General features: G+C 32.2%; 1 protein-coding gene and 1 pseudogene across 2 annotated transcripts; one reads left to right on the top strand and one right to left on the bottom strand.

Annotated features, from left to right (window-relative positions):
• Positions 1 to 2,540: 2,540 nt before the first annotated feature.
• LOC146905690 (uncharacterized) lies at positions 2,541 to 7,318 on the bottom strand (annotated as a pseudogene). The gene is made up of 7 exons (XR_015018599.1): positions 7,093 to 7,318; positions 6,092 to 7,005; positions 4,862 to 6,006; positions 4,563 to 4,781; positions 3,624 to 4,481; positions 2,937 to 3,520; positions 2,541 to 2,824 (listed from the first exon to the last, which is right to left on the bottom strand). The product of XR_015018599.1 is annotated as an uncharacterized LOC146905690 (transcript).
• Positions 7,319 to 9,325: 2,007 nt separating this feature from the next.
• LOC146905689 (ribosomal RNA-processing protein 8-like) lies at positions 9,326 to 16,939 on the top strand. The gene is made up of 9 exons (XM_085724300.1): positions 9,326 to 9,738; positions 9,828 to 9,889; positions 13,170 to 13,221; positions 13,756 to 13,870; positions 13,972 to 14,066; positions 15,874 to 15,980; positions 16,069 to 16,183; positions 16,493 to 16,537; positions 16,617 to 16,939. The coding sequence occupies exons 1-9, from the start codon at positions 9,640 to 9,642 to the stop codon at positions 16,686 to 16,688; spliced, it is 762 nt and encodes a 253-aa protein (XP_085580426.1). The 5' UTR covers positions 9,326 to 9,639; the 3' UTR covers positions 16,689 to 16,939.
• Positions 16,940 to 17,438: the final 499 nt, after the last annotated feature.

Here is a 17,438-nt window from a genome sequence, read left to right as displayed (position 1 = left end):
TAGTCAAGTTCATTCCTTCTTCACTATAGACATTGACGAAGAAAAGATGACCACCAAGGTACGTAAATAACATCAATTTATCACCATTTATTCCGAATCTTTCTCTCAGACCAGACCAGCCATGAGTAAGTAGAGGATGGACTAAGTTTTGGTTATATTTAACAGTGGTTCTGTTACTTCTTCCATCAAACAAAACAAAGCGGTTTCCTAGGTCATGCTGAAATTCCTCTGCAAAGCTTCTTGGCATTTCACCATAAGACTATATATTTGGATAATTATTATCAATAGTTAGTATTATATAAAATAAGTAACGTTATGAAAATATGGTCAACATAATAGTATATGCATATATACAAAATGTGATAAAGAATATGATAAATTTAATGTCATTTGAGATGTGAGCAGTAAAAAAAGCTCCTCTGCTTCTTTCCCTTAGTATTGTAGCAATTGGAATCATTCTTGGCTCAGCCATAGCAGTGTTTGTTTATGTGAAAGACCTGTTTAGGCTTGCAATAGATATATACATATATATATATATATATATATATATATATATAGAATCATTTAAGCTTTATGGACAACTTTTTTGTGTATAAAGTTACAGAATCTATACTCTTTAGGTAAATATTTTAATTGGAATAAGTTAAATTATTCAGAAAATTTAAAAGTTGAGCTGTTACATGTCTAGAGAATAGCATTCATGATTGACATATGTGGTCATTATATTACATTGAACAGTTAGAATACTAATGTATTGGATCATAATGCGTAGTAGATAATATAAAAAGATTCATATGTCTAAGACATAATAATGTAAGCATACATTTGATGACATATAAATAACATTTGTTACAATGCATAAATAAATAAAATACATAACAAAGCTGATGAAATTAACATTAATTTGATAGAAGTTTGAAGACGTGGCACTTGTCTAGTAAATCATCAATTTGAAATTTAAAGCGGATGAGATCTCTTTGTTTCCAATTGTTCCCGAAGCAGAAAAGTTTCCAACCAATTTTAGTTTTAGTTGTGATTCTATAATTTCCATTGCTATACTCAAAATTAAACTGAACATTGTCTCCATTGTCACCACAAACATATATCCAGGAATGAGTGATATAGGTTTTGATAAAATTTGCGAGTTCAAGTGGTAAAATCTGAAATAAAAGTAACGGATAAGAATATAATATTGTAAGTATAGAATATTATTTAGATAGTTTTGTAATATATAAGGAATGTACTTAACTAATGACTCTGCCTTCATTGGATCTTGTAGCAGTTGAATATCAAATTGTATAATCTTATTTGGATCGGTAGACCGGCTGTAGAATGGTGGAATTTGAGTTGATGTGTCTATTGGATTGAAAAAGTCCATAGCATATATATCTTTTCCGTAGTAAGATAATACTATTTTTGTATTTTCTGGAATGTTGTAGCAATCTCTTAGCTCATTCCATCCTTTTGTTAAAAGTGGATTGAAATAATCTTTGTTGAAGTTTAACAAATGGAAACGGCAATCCAACCTATTCCATACACTCCACTTCTTTCCTAGTTGATTATAAAAACTTGCAACAAACTTGGGGTTGATTTCGGCATGTCGCTGCTTAATTAATATCAGAAATATTAATGTTATATTAAAAAAATATATAGAAATAATGTGCTATAAGATCATTAATTAATTAACCTAGAATGAAAACTTGATGAGTTTAACATTTATAATTGGCTGAGTTTGAAGAAATGAGATGATTGCTGCCATAGAGCCTTGTTGAATTGTGATGGAGAGAAATGTGACATTGACCTAAAGAGAGTAGTTGTTTATATAATGAAGTTTTTTATTATTAAATGGTGAAAGCATTCAATGTCCGGTGGATACTGATAAAATATAGAAAAATGTTAAAGACGAATGAATGAATGTGGTTGAAGTAATGAATATGAGTTGATATGGTCCATTAATTTTGTCATTGATACTTTATGTTGATTTTATTATATAGTACGCTTTTGTTTTAACTTGACATGCCAATACAAGTTTATCTCACTCAAGCATCACCAAGTTCTGGTCCAACACATAACATGGGAATCTCACATGTCAGTGAATATAAGTAGAAGACAAAAATAATAGAGATATAGAGCAGATATGTGAACATAGCATGTATGCGCCAAGTTTGAATATCCAAAATGCAATGAAACTGATGATCAAATAAATTTGTAGTACTTTAAAGATAATGGCCATGTGAACTCAGAATGATATAGGTATTATAAAATAAAAATAATGATAATAACGTAGAACTTCAAAATAATGTCCATGACAACATTGTTTTGGTGAACACAACTTGGTATATGTTTTGACCAACATATGAGACTTGGTTGCATCAGAATTGTCTTTGGTATACATGCAAAATAGAAAGATTTATATTAAATTTTTGATAAGAGTATATAAAAACAACTGTAGTATTGTATAGGCTATAAAAAGAATAAGATAAATTCATTCAAAATAAGAGTATTTAATTTTAAAATACCTATAAGGAATGATGAAACACGTTGTTGTGGAGAACATGATATTGGATTGATCTTGATTGGAAGAAACAAATATAATAAGACAAAGGTGATTGACTTGTCAGTGAAAGCAAAGATCTGCATTCATTTTTTATAAGCCACAAAAAAGTACATGAATCAAATGTACATAAGTAGGTTTTAGTAATTATATAAGAAATAAGTAAGAGGAACACTTCCCAAATGACTTGCAAGCCCACATGTGATCAGTTGTATTGGAATTTGATTATTGTTCCTACTACTCTTTAGGATACAGAAGAATCAATACAATCTGAATAAAATTATTAAACACACATAATCAATAAGCATAAACATAGTTTGAATAAATGAAGATTTCAGTATTTTATAGTAAAATATGTATTAATAGTGAAGAACTGACTTACCTAATAAAGATTTTCAAAGACTTCCTTGTAGACAACATTCATTGTTGAAGTAAGTGGCTTGTTATCAGAATCATGGATTAATATCTTTAAACCTTTCTTGCTTTTTACTCTTGAAAATGCACCATACAATTGGCCATGGCTAAAGACTTGTCTTGGCAAGTAAAGTCCAACCTTGTCCAATGATTGCCCTTGTGATTTATTAATCGTCATGACATATGATACAATTATAGGAAACTGCCTTCTATTAAGTTTAAAAGGTCAGGGAGATTGTGAAGGAGATATGTTCATCCTTGGAATGTAAGTTAGATTTCCAATGTTTTTTCCAGAAATTATCTTGGCCTCAATAATATGATCTACCAATCTTGTAACAATTAATCTAGTACCATTGCATAATCCCTCAGCTTGATCTAAATTCCTCATAAGCATAATTGGAGTACCAATCTTGAGTTTTATTTTATGGTTAGGAAGTCCAGATGTTCTAAGGGTACTTAAAAAATCTGGAGTGAGTATTTCAAAAGATTGGCATTCATCATTTATTTCTGATTTATCAATGGAATCTGAACTCAGATATTCTTTTTCTTGTCCTATAACAATACAAATAATTATTTCAAGTTAAATTGATATGACCTACATCAATAAAATATATGATTCATAAATATGGTTATTGAGAAGTTGCTGAGAATATACCTGGGATCATAGTGAGAACATAATCATTGATTGAATCAACTACATCAATTGTTGAAGCCAAAATTTCCCTCTGCTTCAAATAATCAGGGTTGTTGTAATTGTCTAAGAAATCAGTATACGTGCTTTTCACAATTGCATCTATAGGATTTTCAAAATCCTTGATCAAAAATTCATTTGGTATGTCAATCTCAGCAAAACCATCATTTGGTTCAGCTATCTTTCCTTCACCAACATTGAGTATCCATTCAGAAAACTTTTTAAGTTCAATAGGATCCTCTGATTCGCAGCTTTGTTGCAAGCGTATGGTCTTGGTGAGAGTGAAAACTTGGAAGTGATCCCATATATAAGATGAACTTATAGATGCATGTACAATTTCTGATCTATTTCCCCTTGGTATTACCGACAAGATTTGGTGGAAGTCTCCTCCGAATACAACAACTTTTCCACCAAAGATTTTGTTTGAATTTGAAGTTGCAGACATAATATCCTTGAGTGTTCTATCTAGTGGTTCAAAACAATTCCTATGCGCCATAGGTGCCTCATCCCAGATGATCAAGTTAGCAACCTTGAGAAGTTGTGCTAGTTCACTGCCTTCGTCTATGTTACATGTTGAGTTATCAAGTGTAGGAACGGGAATTTTGAATTTTGAATGAGCTGTCCGACCTCCAGGTAATAACAGAGAAGCAATGCCACTGGATGCAACAGTTAAAACAATTTTATTCCTCACGCGCAAAGATGCAGCTAAGGTTGTCCACATAAATGTTTTACCAGTACCGCCATAACCATGTAAGAAAAATACACCACCTTTGTTACTATTTACTGCTGTAATGATTTTCTGATAAATCATTTTCTGTTAACCTGAAATTGCATAAAGTATTAAATTAATTCAAAAAATAATAATTGACTTACTTCACAATTATAGTTGCTAATGTGGGGTACCTGTAAGTAAGTTGAACAGTCTTTCGAATTCAGCCTCTAATGCATTAACATCGTAGTTGAGTTCATCATATATTATCCTATTGCCAAGTTCTTCCATGACATATCCAGTTGGATACGGAAAGCCTTTAAATTCCTTAAGTGATCTCCTATTTTTCTCCATGTGATTTTCAATCAAGGTTAGAGTGAGATTTTTGATCTGCTCTTCTGTAAGATTAAGACCTGAGTGCAATATATTTAAACTTTAGTTATATTTGTTTATTGGGAAGTATTAATAACATAATTTTTTTTAATAAGTATACCTTCATTGTTAGCCACTTTTCTTTGTTCATATAGGACACCATCGCTTAACCATTGCCAAGTATTATTCCAGACATGTACTGGTCTATCCATTGAAGCTGAAAGCAAAAGGGTCACAAACATCACATTGCATATCATGCTTCCCTAAAAGTATCATATAAAATATTATTCACAGTTCTGATATCTTCGTAAGAAGTTGGTCCCTTAACACAAGTTAACATCCTCCTCAAATAGTAAACTTCTTCGGTACTTGGAGGAACCCACATCAACCTACCAATGGTGAATCCTTTCTTCCTTGGCTTCCATGTTCTTTGTGGCTTTTTATATACAAACTTTGAAACAAACTTAGAATAAGTGAGTGATTTTGCCTCTGGATATCGAGCATTGCATTCAAGCCAAGATGTAAACATTGATTCCGTGACTGAAGGCTTTATGAGGACTTCATCCATTTGTTCATAATCGTTAAAGTACACAGATTGTTCTCCATGCAAATGAAAAAACAATCGTTCAACAGAAGGTTTCCTACCATGAATTGGGAAAGCAAATATTCTCCAGCATGCTTCACTTGATGATTCGTAACGACAGTCTAGGTACTTTTTGATCTCATCGGCGTTAGTATCCTTGACATTACCTTGATTTGACTTATCGGAAACCACAACTGCAGTTATGCGGTCATAACCTTTGTTAATATACTTGAAAAGGTATTTAATTGAACTTGATTGGTTACACCATTCCATATTGATATGAGCTTGATACTTCATTAGGAGATAAGGATTGTACGGAACAACATGACGATTGTTTAAAGTTATTCCCTTTTTCAGAATATGCCTACCATTATCTCTTCTTCTGTAAACAGGATATCCTTCATGGTCAAAACCAGTTTCATTTTGGAATTTTTTTGGAAAGTATTTGGAACAGCGATCTTTCTTCATGCAAGGAGAACTGATATTTGCTAAACTACAAGGTCCATGCATCATGTGAGTGCCAACCAACTTGTATAGTGCTTTCTGGTGAACTATACTTGGTATATCAGTAGATATAATCTTGTTAATGTGCTCCGGAGTAGGATATTTGCTTGAAGGGTGTAAAAATAACAGTAAATGTGCATGTGGCAACCCTCGCTTTTGAAACTCAATAGTATACAAATCTGTTAAGATAATAGATAAGAATCAGTAATAAATTATGAAGCAAACTGTGGCAAAGGTTTTCCATATTGTATTATAAATACTTACATGCAACTACTCTGCCAAGGATATGATTTTTAGTTAAATCATTCAAAACTTTATCAAATTTGATTTTGAAAACTCTTGCTATTATATCTGAATGGTCATGTGCTTTTAGATGCAGAGGTCCAACAACTCTTTGAATTTCAGGCCAGTTGGGATTGCAAGTAAATGTTATAAATAAATCTGGAAATCCCACTGAACTTGAAATGGCCATACCATCGAAATATAGTTGATCCATATATCTACGGCCTCCAACATAGCTTGATGGTAAAACAACCCTCTTACCTTGTTTTCCAGACTGAACATCTCCATCTGATGGCCTTTGATTCAAGCTTTTGTATTTTCCAACCCTCAATTTGGACTGATTCCTCCTCAACCATTTCAACCTATCAGCTTCCATCATTGTAAAACCATCAACCAAAAACTGTTGAAATAGCCTTCTTGCACACAAAATTGTCATAGCTTCCATTCTCGTTGCTTGTAGTCTGAATGATAACCATTCTCTGATTGTTAGTTTTTCTCTTTTTCGGGTACAACCATCGACGACATTTCTGTGTAAAACATCATCCCTATAACCATCCTCACCATAAGGGAACAATAGAGGATATTGATATGCAAGATATGCTGGGTGAAATTCATCAATTCTTTCTAGTTGACCACTTTGCTTTTCCATTATGATATCCCTTTTTGATGCCGAGTCGACATCACCAACTATCAGTGCTGCCACTTCGGATACAGTAGGTTGATTATAAATCCTTCCATCAGTTGTCCTATCAGAAATGAGCTTTAGTTTAAAATCTTGGACATTGTTGTTCCTCAGTCGGTCACGTGCCTTTCTAAAAGACTTGGCATGGCAGTTCTTTTCATCCAACATTTGTTGTAGTCTGGCAGCTGTCTCAATTTTCACTGACTTCGGATTGCTGAATTAATAATACAAAATGTATATTTAGTTTTAAGCAGGAACAATTAAAAACCAATATTATAACAATGAAAGGAAACTGTCTTACCTGAGACCGTGGATTCTATTTTTCAATTCATTGTCTGTGTCATATATGTATAGTTGATGTATAGTTGCGCAAACTTTGGACGTTTTCTGGGTAAAGGAATCATACTTCCAATCCTGTGACATGCTTCACCTTGAATTCTTATAGTAGGGGGACCTCTTCCTGCTCTAATACCTTTATCAACTTTAAAGCCAGGCGAACTAAATGCAAACATGCTATTGTATAGTCGTATGTTAAATAATTTTGTTAAATCATAAAAGAAATAAAAATTAATAACAGAAAGTGAATATTGAAAGGGAAAAAAAATATCATTTGCCAACAAAAATATTATTAATCGGTGGCAAAATAGTGTAATAGTATGAGATCTTCATTTTCTAAAATGATTTTTGCAGGAACAAAAAATAAAAAGGTTTATAAAAATAAGTAAAAGGATTACCAAAAAACATCATCCTTATAAGATCTATAAAAGATAAAACATATTCGTCAACAAAAATCTTACATTTTTTGAAAATACAACAAAATCACATCTAATTTCATGTTTCGATTTTTGTTGTTGTTGCATGTACGATGCCAAGACAGAGGCTACTGTTGTTGTTGTTGTCTCCGGCGAAGTTACTCCAACTGTAATTTTTTGTGGATTTTGTAGTTGATGCTGAGAGTGAATAGCTGAGAAGTTTGATTTTTACACATGTGGCTCTCGGTGGCCGGAAAATATTAGAGAAGATGCATGCTGAAAATTTTATCTCCTCGAGAATTAAAATAAATATATGGGTTTTTTTGAAGAAAATGAGAGGAAAAGAATGGTGGTTTTATTTTTCGAAGGTGGTGGTTGAATTTTGTTGAAAATTAGAAGAAAGGTGGTGGTTGTTAATGAGAGGAGGAAAAAACCAGAGAAGGGGACAATATATGGGTTTATGTGTGGGTTTTTATGTGTGGGTTACTGGGTTGGGTTTTTTGTCGGTTACTGGGTTGGGCTTTGGAGCCCATTAACATTGTTTTTGAAGATAGTCAATTAACTTTTTTTAACTTACCAAAAAAAACCATATTTTTTTTTATGTTTTTATTTTTTTTCTATTAATCAATGAATAATAAAAAATTTCTTCAAAAAAATTTGAGAAAAATCTCTCTTCAATTTTATAAAATAGATTGTATTTTTTTATTGGTGCACTTAAATTTTATTAATAGTCTATAAAAACTAGGGACAATATATTTCACTAATAATTCTTTCAAAAAAAAAATATTTCACTAATAAAAAAATATAAAATTTTTCAAACTTCAATTTGTAATAAATTATTAAATATATGCAAGAGCCGGGGTTCGAACCCCGACCACCACCCAAAAAAATATATGTGAGGATATGAACTATATTAATGAAAATACACGTGAGTATATGTATTTCTACGGGACCCATTAGAATAATTGGTTTTTTTAGGGGAATTAGTTGAAATTATTGATTTTAAATATCGTCAACATAAAAATACATTGTTTTTAAAAATGAGAACTATATATTAATAAAATATTTGTGAGTGTATGAACTATACATTAATAAAAATGTATATGAGTAATTTTTTTTACGGGAATATGTGAGTTTATGTTTATTTAGGAAACTTAACGTGAACTAATAAAATATATGTAAGTATATGAACTATATTAATGAAAATAGATGTGAGAATACGTATTTTTAAGAGACCATGAGAATAATTGGTTAAAATTAATTTTTTTTAGGGGAATTGGCTAAAATTATTGTTTTTAAATATATCGTCAACAAAAAAATACATTGTTTTTAAAAAATAATAATTATATGTTAATAAAATATATGTGAATATATGAAATATATATGAGTATTTTTTTTATGGGAATATGTAAGTATATGTTTATTTATGAAACTTAACGTGAACTAATAAAATATATGAGTGTATGAACTATATTAATGAAAATACATATAAGAATATGTATTTCTACGGGACCCATGAGAATAATTGGTTAAAATTATTTTTTTAGGGGAATCAGTTATAATAATTGTTTTTACTATCGTACATCAAAAGTTACTTTAATGTCATTCAACCCACAACGCGGCGAAGCAGCGCTGCCCGTGCTATAGCACGGGTTGAAACACTAGTTTCTCTTTATAAATTTATGTAAAAACTAAAAATACTTTTTTTTTTTTGACAAAATAAAAAAAAAACTAAAAATACTTGTCCCTCAATATATCACGAGGCAACACCGAATATGCGCCGCCAGCAACCAGCATCTCTCTCCTTCTCTTTGTTTTAAAAAATTTCTCCCCTTCTCTTCTTCTTTCTACATCTCTCCGTTTTATGAGTGCACAACTTACAACAGTGTGTACATTAACGAGTAACGACCGTCCAATAAAAAAACCGTCCCCGATCTTGACCGGTTTGATATAAGACCAACGGTTTTTAAAGTGTTTCCGAACCGGACACAGCTTTAGTTTCTGGTCCAATCGGTTGAACCGGTCTATCCGGTTCAGTTTCGTTATCACAACTTTTAGGTTCAAGGAGGTAGAAGGAAGAAGAAGAAGAGTTTGCAATGACGAACAAAAAACGAAAGAGACAAGGCAAAAATGATTCATCCAACAAGATCCAAAAACCAGCTTCTAATGACAAATCTTCCAGCTTTCTCGAAAAGGTATACCCAAAATTCAATTTTATTTTTATTTTTTATATATTTATTTGAGTTTCAATCAATATTGATTTGTTGGGTAATTAATTTTGCAGATGCGAGCAAGGTTGTCTGGTGGACATTTCAGAATGATTAATGAGAAGCTCTACACTTGCACGTATGTTATTGTTCATTTTCTTGTCATTTTGGTTTTGGAACATCAAATTCAGATTAAGACTTATGTTCTGTTTGGTTAAACAAAAATACCGATTGTCCTCGTGAGCCTAACTCAGTTGGTATCGACAATGCATAAAAATATGCAAGTCCGGGTTCGAACCCCGAGTACCACCAAAAAAACAAAAGTACCGATTGATAGATAAGTTAGCTTATATTAGATGAACTTATAGAGATAACTAATAAGCCAATTGATGCTGATTCAATTTTAAATGTTGAGTAAAATTAGCTGTTGATGAATGAATATAATAAAATGAGGTAATTTTTTTAATTAATATTATTAAAAACAATGTTAATTTTCATTTATTATTTCTGTAATCAATGTTAATTACACATGAACGAAAGGCAAGCGGTCAACAAGCTGCACCGCTAACCCTTTCTTGATGGCAAAAATGACAATACACATTTCGACGATGTGAGGATAGAATCAACTGAGCTTTCTTGTGAGCCTTAGAATTTCGACAAGAGAAACGTTTTTTAATCATCATATGAAAGTCTGAAATTGCAAGATCACATGCAAATCGATGAAAAAAATGTTGGCGATTGTTCGTGAAAAATTGATGATTTGTGTGAAGAACATGTACAAACGACACCACCTAGCATTGTGATTTAGGATAATGTAGAAGTTAATGCTGATGTGAGGAAAACACAAGAGGTGTTTCCTGCTGGTAATGCATCGGAAAATAAAGGAGCGGGATTTTCGGTATTAAAGATTCGCAAAGAAATGGTTCTCTTCTTAAGAGAAAATCTGTAAGTGCCTTTATCGTTGTGTTTTATTTTCATCATTGCTTGCTTATGAGTTAGTTGGACATTTATATATAAAAAAATTTTGCTTAAGTTTTTTTTTTTTGTCCATGATTTCACTATTGGTACTGTTTTCAGCATTTGAAATTGAAACCCATAAATCATCATCATCCTCATTCATCTTCGACCTTCGTAAACCAAAAGTTATCTGCAAAACCACAAGGCACTTCACTACTACAGTGCAACCCTCAAACCATAAACATACAACCCCTCCCCCTCCCTCGCAAGCAACATATCATTCACCACTTCTTCCTTGGTAAACGTGGTTTGAGTACCTGCATCGAGATTCCAAATCACTAGTGGAACTAATAGTGAAACCATAGACAAAAAAAAAAAAAAACTCAAGCAAAAAAAAAAACATATTTTTACATGAATATCTAACTAACTCATAAGCAATGATGAAAATAAAACACGGAAGCATGAAAGGAACTTACACATTTTCTCTTGAGAAGAGAACTATTTCTTTGGGCATCTTTAATACGGAGAAACCTTCCCCTAACTTTTTGGATGCATCATTACTAGAAGAAGCGCCTCTTGCTTTTTTCTCACATGACCGTTAACTACTAAATTATCACAAATAACATCACTAGGTGGTGTCATTTGTACATGTTCTTCAAATAAATCAGCAACTTTCTCCGAACAATCACCACCTTTTTTCTTCCATCAATTTGCATGTAGTCTTGGACTTAAATGACGATTCAGCATTTCTCCGATTGAAATTATGAGGCTCACATAAAGCTCAGTTGATTCTATCCTCACATCGTCGACACGTGTATTGCCATTTTCGGCACTTGACATTGATCCAAACCCTAATTCATGAATCTCAGTCGGTTTGATGCTCATATCGTCTACACGTGCATTGTTGTTTTCAGCAACCGACAGAGTTTCAAACCCTATTTCAGCTATTTTCGATTGAGGTTTTTGGTATTGAAAGAGAGAAAGAATAGGATTTTGGAATGAGATGATGATAGGTTTTTAGATTGTTTTCAAATATTAGAAATTAAAGATGATTTTTTAGGTTTAGAGATGGAAATGAAGATTATGATTTTTTTTTCTGGAACAAAACTTTTTATTAAATAAAATATCATTTTTGTTTTCTTTATTTATTTTAAATCAATATTTCTCATACCGTTCACGTGTACTGATAGGAACCTGAAAGTTCAAAGTGGGGAATATGGATAGAGAGTAAAAGTTAGTTAATGTGGTGGCACTAATTGTTATGTGAATGGGGAGATGAGAGGGGAATTAAATCATCCATTCAGAATCATTAATAAAGTGACATTGATTATCATGTGAATGGGGTTATAAAAGAGAGGAAAGGGGAAGTGAATCAGGATTGAGAATTATTGTTAAGAGTTTGTTAGGAGAGTTTCTCTCTGGTCTAGGAGCTTAGCTCTGGTAGGAGTTCTCTGAACTCTGGTTTATCATTTCCTTTTCTGTTTTATCACCATTGTAGAGCTCTTAAGCTCATCCACTTACATTCAATAATATAATTTCTTTATATTGAATTTTGGGGTTGGGGTTCTATCATGTACAAGCGAAGTTACCTCTCAGTTATTAAATTTGGCCACATGGCAATGCCATGCCAGCTTACGTTAGAAGTTAAAGTACAGGGATGGAAAAGTTTAAGGGGATTATTATTCCATGACAAATTTTAGAGGGACTGCAAGTGAAAGTTGGAATATTTATAGGACTATAAAAATTAAGTAAGTTTTAAATAAAGTGAAAGTTGGGATATTTATAGGAGTATAAAAATTATGTAAATTTTAAATAAATTATTTTTACACACAACGGACTAATGTCACATACCATCAAAGTGTTTTTTTTTTGAAGGATCAAAGTGTTTTTGTTAAACTATTGGATGTTAACATTCACGCAAGTAAATTTCTTTTTAATTTTTTTGTATATTCACACAAGTATATTTCTTTGTAATTTTTTGTAGATTCGGGTAAATATGTGAGAAAAATGATATTCTGTTAGGTATATGCTCCAAAGATACTTGAAGTAATGTGTGGAAAAAATGCTATAAATTAATGAGAGAAGAGTCGTTATGAAATAAATCTGTTTTGAACATACTATCTTATATTTGATAAGTTATCCGCTATAAGCTAGTGGTATGGCCTTGCCAAACCCAGCCTTAGATGAAATTGAGAGGTTCAGTGTGACTTCTTCCTTTAAGTAGTTTGGGCAATGAATTGGGACATAATGCTTTTTTAAATTATTATTTTTTTATGCTCATTATTTCAATAACTAGCTGGCTAGTTATACAGTTTTTGGTTTAATTTTTTGTTAATTTGTTAATGACTTGTTCAAATGATCCTATAACTAGACTTCCTAAACTGTTTTCTGTATTTTGTTTCTTTCTTTCTTGTAATTCTTTTTTTGGGTTGACAAGATTAAAGGAATTGTCATTTTTTCAGTGGAAAGGAGGCGCTTGATTATTTCCGTGAAGATTCGTCTCTATTTAACTTGGTAAGGGTTGTTTAGATGAACTTTTTATTTGAATCTGTCATTAGACATGATTTATGATAGATATATATAATGGTGTCGCTTGATTAGTGTTTATTGACACCGAAGTAGGAACTCAAATCGAATTCTCCTTTCTTTAGTTTAAAATTTTTAAAAATGTTTATTCCGTTTTAACTACTAGCATTTAAGGACCCAACATTCATAGAGGATAAGATAAGATGCCTTTGATTCAATGGCAAAACATTGAACTGAGATGTTATAGCAATTTTTTACTTCTCAGGTCTAGTGACCTAATTTTTTTGTTTAAACAACAAAATCCACATTGTTAATGATAAAATCCGAGTTAAAAATGTAACCGAAGGAATCAGCGTAAAAATTCACCAAGCAACTCATAATTTTTGTCTGATGAGCGTGTCTTGCAACACTACTACACTAGTGACTTGGCTCCATATCCTCATCCATATTAGTCCATTGGCATGTATTGTAATGATTGGAATTGCTCATTTTTATTGGTCATCTCAATTTTTATTTGGATAGTATCATGCAGGATACAAAACACAAATGTCAAACTGGCCGGAACAGCCAGTTAATGTAATTATCAAGTGGCTGAAAAAACAGAGTCCTTCTTTTGTCGTTGCTGATTTTGGTTGTGGTGAGAAGATACTTGATCTTATTGTGAATTATAACTCTTACACAATACTCATTTTTTTGCTTGTTCACTGCTAATGTTTTCATGTTTCTGATGCATTCTAGGGGAAGCACTCATTGCCAAAAGCGTGAAGAATACCGTCTTCTCTCTTGACCTTGTCTCCAATGATCCCGATGTAATTGCTTGTGACATGGCAAATGTAAGTTTTGCTTGTCAAACTCATGTACTTTATACGCATTGGATTTGGAGACTAGTTTTATAGTAGTGGACACTAGTAGCCGTATTTGTTTCCCTTGCCTTCACGTGTCACAGTTATGTCAAAAACAAATTAGTTTTTTTTGCCTTATTTTGGTGTTTATTTCACTAGGGTGTATTTTTTAGAAGTACAAAGATTACTCTACGCTTCCGTTTCTGCTAGTATATTACAAAACTGATGCAACGGATCAGGCTTGAGGCCAGTTTTATCAATAGCAGATTGAGGCGGCCAACCAACAATCTGCCATATAAACACAACATTACAGAATGTGTCGTAAACATTGCAAATATAATAACTTATGTATAGAAAGCATGATGTAATTATTACTTTGACAAGTATTTGTATGGTATTTTCAAACAAAAGTTTATGCTATGAATTCTTTAGACAATGATTTTATGACACTTATTAGTATGATCAAATGAATACCGTAGAACGACACAAAAAAAAAAAAAATGAATACTGTAAAACCTCATCCTGATCTATGAGTTCTTCTTATTCGTCTAATATTTGTTTTAACTTACGAAAAATAACTGAACAGAGCATTGTGTTAGAGAATTTGGATGTACAATTCGGTAATGATAGGACGCGGGTACCAACCTATATGTTGTCATTGAACTCAACAATTAAGATCATGTACACAAATCCTGCAACTTTCTTTGGTGTTTATGTCACATCAACTCTTCTGTAGCTTCGCTATTACGATCTCACACTGGCTCCTGGTCCAGGTACCATCTACTTCTATCCCTTATGAGCATCAATCTCTTTGTTCTTTGATGCGGGAATGCATCAATAAATAATTTGTCAACTAAGAGATTGATAAATTAGTTGACAAATTATTTATTGATGCATTCCCATGGATTAAAGAACAAAGAGATTGATACTCATAAGGGATAGAAGTAGGTGGTACCGCCCGTATGAGATCGTAATAGCGAAGCTGCAGAAGAGTTGACGTGGCATGAACACCAAAGAAAGTTGCAGGATTTGTGTACATGATCTTAATTGTTGAGTTTAATGACAACATATAGGTTGGTACCCCTATCCTATCGTTACCAAATTGTACATCCAAATTCTCGAACACAATGCTCTGTTCAGTTATTTTTCGTAAGTTAAAAAAAATATTAGACGAATAAGAAGAACTCATAGATCAGGATGAGGTTTTACGGTATTCATTTTGTTTGGTGGTGTGGTTCTACGGTATTCATATGATCATACTAACAAGTGTCATTAAATCATTGTCTAAAGAATTCATAGCATAAACTTTTGTTTGAAAATACTTGTCAAAGTAATAATTACATCATGCTTTCTATACATAAGTTATTATGTTTACGACACAGTCTGTATGGCAGCACCGACACAAAATCCACATGCCATGGCCGCTATGGCGAATATTTCACAACACTACTTGTGGCTCGCATCTTCGTTGTTTTTCTATTGCCTTACTTGAAGTACAGCTTTGATGGATGGGACACATTAGTGAAATCATGAAAGGGTGAATGGATTCCTTTATATATTGAAGGAAATAATTATTTCTTGCTTTCTTCTATTCTAGTTATGTAATTTTGGATGGTTAGGTCCTTATCTTTAGAATTAAAAAAAAATGTAGAAGTTGTCTTCCGTAAAAATTTAAGTACATGAATTTCATAATAATATTTGCAGCACATAACGGAGAACAATCTCATTTTATTATTAATTTTTTTATTAGTTGGATTACTTACAAGAGGACATGCTCATTTTTGTGAATTACTTGCAGACTCCACTAGATTCTGCATCTGCTGATGTTGCTGTGTTCTGTCTATCATTGATGGGAACGAACTATCAAACTTATCTTGAAGAAGCATGCAGGGTGCTTAAGCCTGGGTATGTGTTTTTATTTCCATAACGAATTTTCCTATTAAACCGGGCATGCTTTCCTCGTCAGGATCTGACTTATTGTAGTATTGAACAGCGGCTGGCTTTTGATAGCAGAGGTGAAGAGCAGATTTGATCCAAATACTGGAGGAGCAGACCCAGAGAAGTTTTCAAATGTAATTTCTGAGCTAGGATTTAACTCCGTGAAAAGGGTATGAAGATGCTCCATTTCATTGCCTCTGTGAATACTAGCGTGCAAACGTGTCCCTTCTTGAGTTTCGTCTGTCTCATTTTTTTCTTCTCTTCTTTTCTCTTTTACTTCCTCTCTTGTCTTTTTCTTGCTGCAAAAAAATATGATAATAATGAAAGCTACAAAATTTTTATGTGCTTTAACAAATGAGTTATTAGATTGAGTGAAAGTAACTGAAGGGTAAAATAGAAGAAAAAAGGTTAAACCAAAATATAGTATCCCCTTTATATGTATGTATTGGATTGTGCTTACTGATGTTTAATCGTTGCAGGACGTCTCAAATAAAATGTTTATTTTGTTTTACTTCACCAAGAAGGTACGTAGCTAATTCATTCATGTGATTCCATTTTTCTTCTTCGATTCTCGTTATTGATTTTGCTTTTTTTTTTGTGTAGGAAAAGCAAAATTCTAAAAGGAAGGAAATTGAATGGCCATCACTTAAACCTTGTTTGTACAAGCGCCGTTGAGGTTATGGTTTTATTTATACACAATCGTTGTGTGGACGAAAGTTAAATCACATTTTTGTTAGCATAGGCTAGTCAATCACAAAAGCTCTTGTATTTATCTGGTTCTTTTATCTTCAAGGTTCATCCCCAATTTTCTTCTTAGTGTAATGTGCATATTTGCACCTTGTAGCCAAGTGTTGTGGGGAGAGTAGAAGATTGATGTATGAAATTCCAATTCTATTAACTATACAATAGCATCCAAGTTAATTCAAGGCAAAGGAGTGTTCCCACTGTTTGAAGGAAGAAAGGGGTTTGATTTGAGATATTTTTTGAAAAAATTGAAGTAGTTTAGAGGTGAGAACTGAGAATAATGAAAGATAATGAATGTAATTTTGGAAAAAATAGCAATGAGTGTACAGTGTAGTTAACAATTCATTCTTGAAAATTTGAAACACATATTCGTATTGTAGTTAATTTTTGAAAATATTTTTAATTTTATTTTTTAAAATTTGTGCTAGTTTTATTTGTTGAAAGAGAAAAATAAAATAAAATGAGATATTGTGTAGAGATGATAAAATGCATTTAAGAAAATAATGAAATTAAATATTTTGACATTTTCATTGTCTTGAAAATTCTGAATGTATTCTGCCCTACTTTAAGTTTAATGTTTGTATGTGTTGGATCAATCCTTTACGTTTTTATATCAAATTGATCCTTAACTTATACAACGTTGTCATTTTTAAGGATATTTACATGACCGGTAAATCAATA

The sequence above is a fragment of the Medicago sativa genome, chromosome 7 (genome assembly GCF_051527215.1).
Source record: "Medicago sativa cultivar Bolivia chromosome 7, Bolivia_mono, whole genome shotgun sequence".
In the NCBI taxonomy this organism is placed as follows: Eukaryota; Viridiplantae; Streptophyta; class Magnoliopsida; order Fabales; family Fabaceae; genus Medicago; species Medicago sativa.
The sequence above is the reverse complement of the archived record's forward strand: the minus strand, read 5'-3'. Positions and strand labels throughout refer to the sequence as shown.

Excerpts from the sequence above, each read along its gene's own strand:
- LOC146905689 (XM_085724300.1), top strand. The coding sequence starts at position 9,640 with ATGACGAACAAAAAACGAAAGAGACAAGGCAAAAATGATTCATCCAAC. Across the intron at positions 9,890-13,169 it reads GAGAAGCTCTACACTTGCAC|TGGAAAGGAGGCGCTTGATT; the intron begins GTATGTTATTGT and ends TCATTTTTTCAG. Across the intron at positions 13,871-13,971 it reads CGTTGCTGATTTTGGTTGTG|GGGAAGCACTCATTGCCAAA; the intron begins GTGAGAAGATAC and ends GATGCATTCTAG.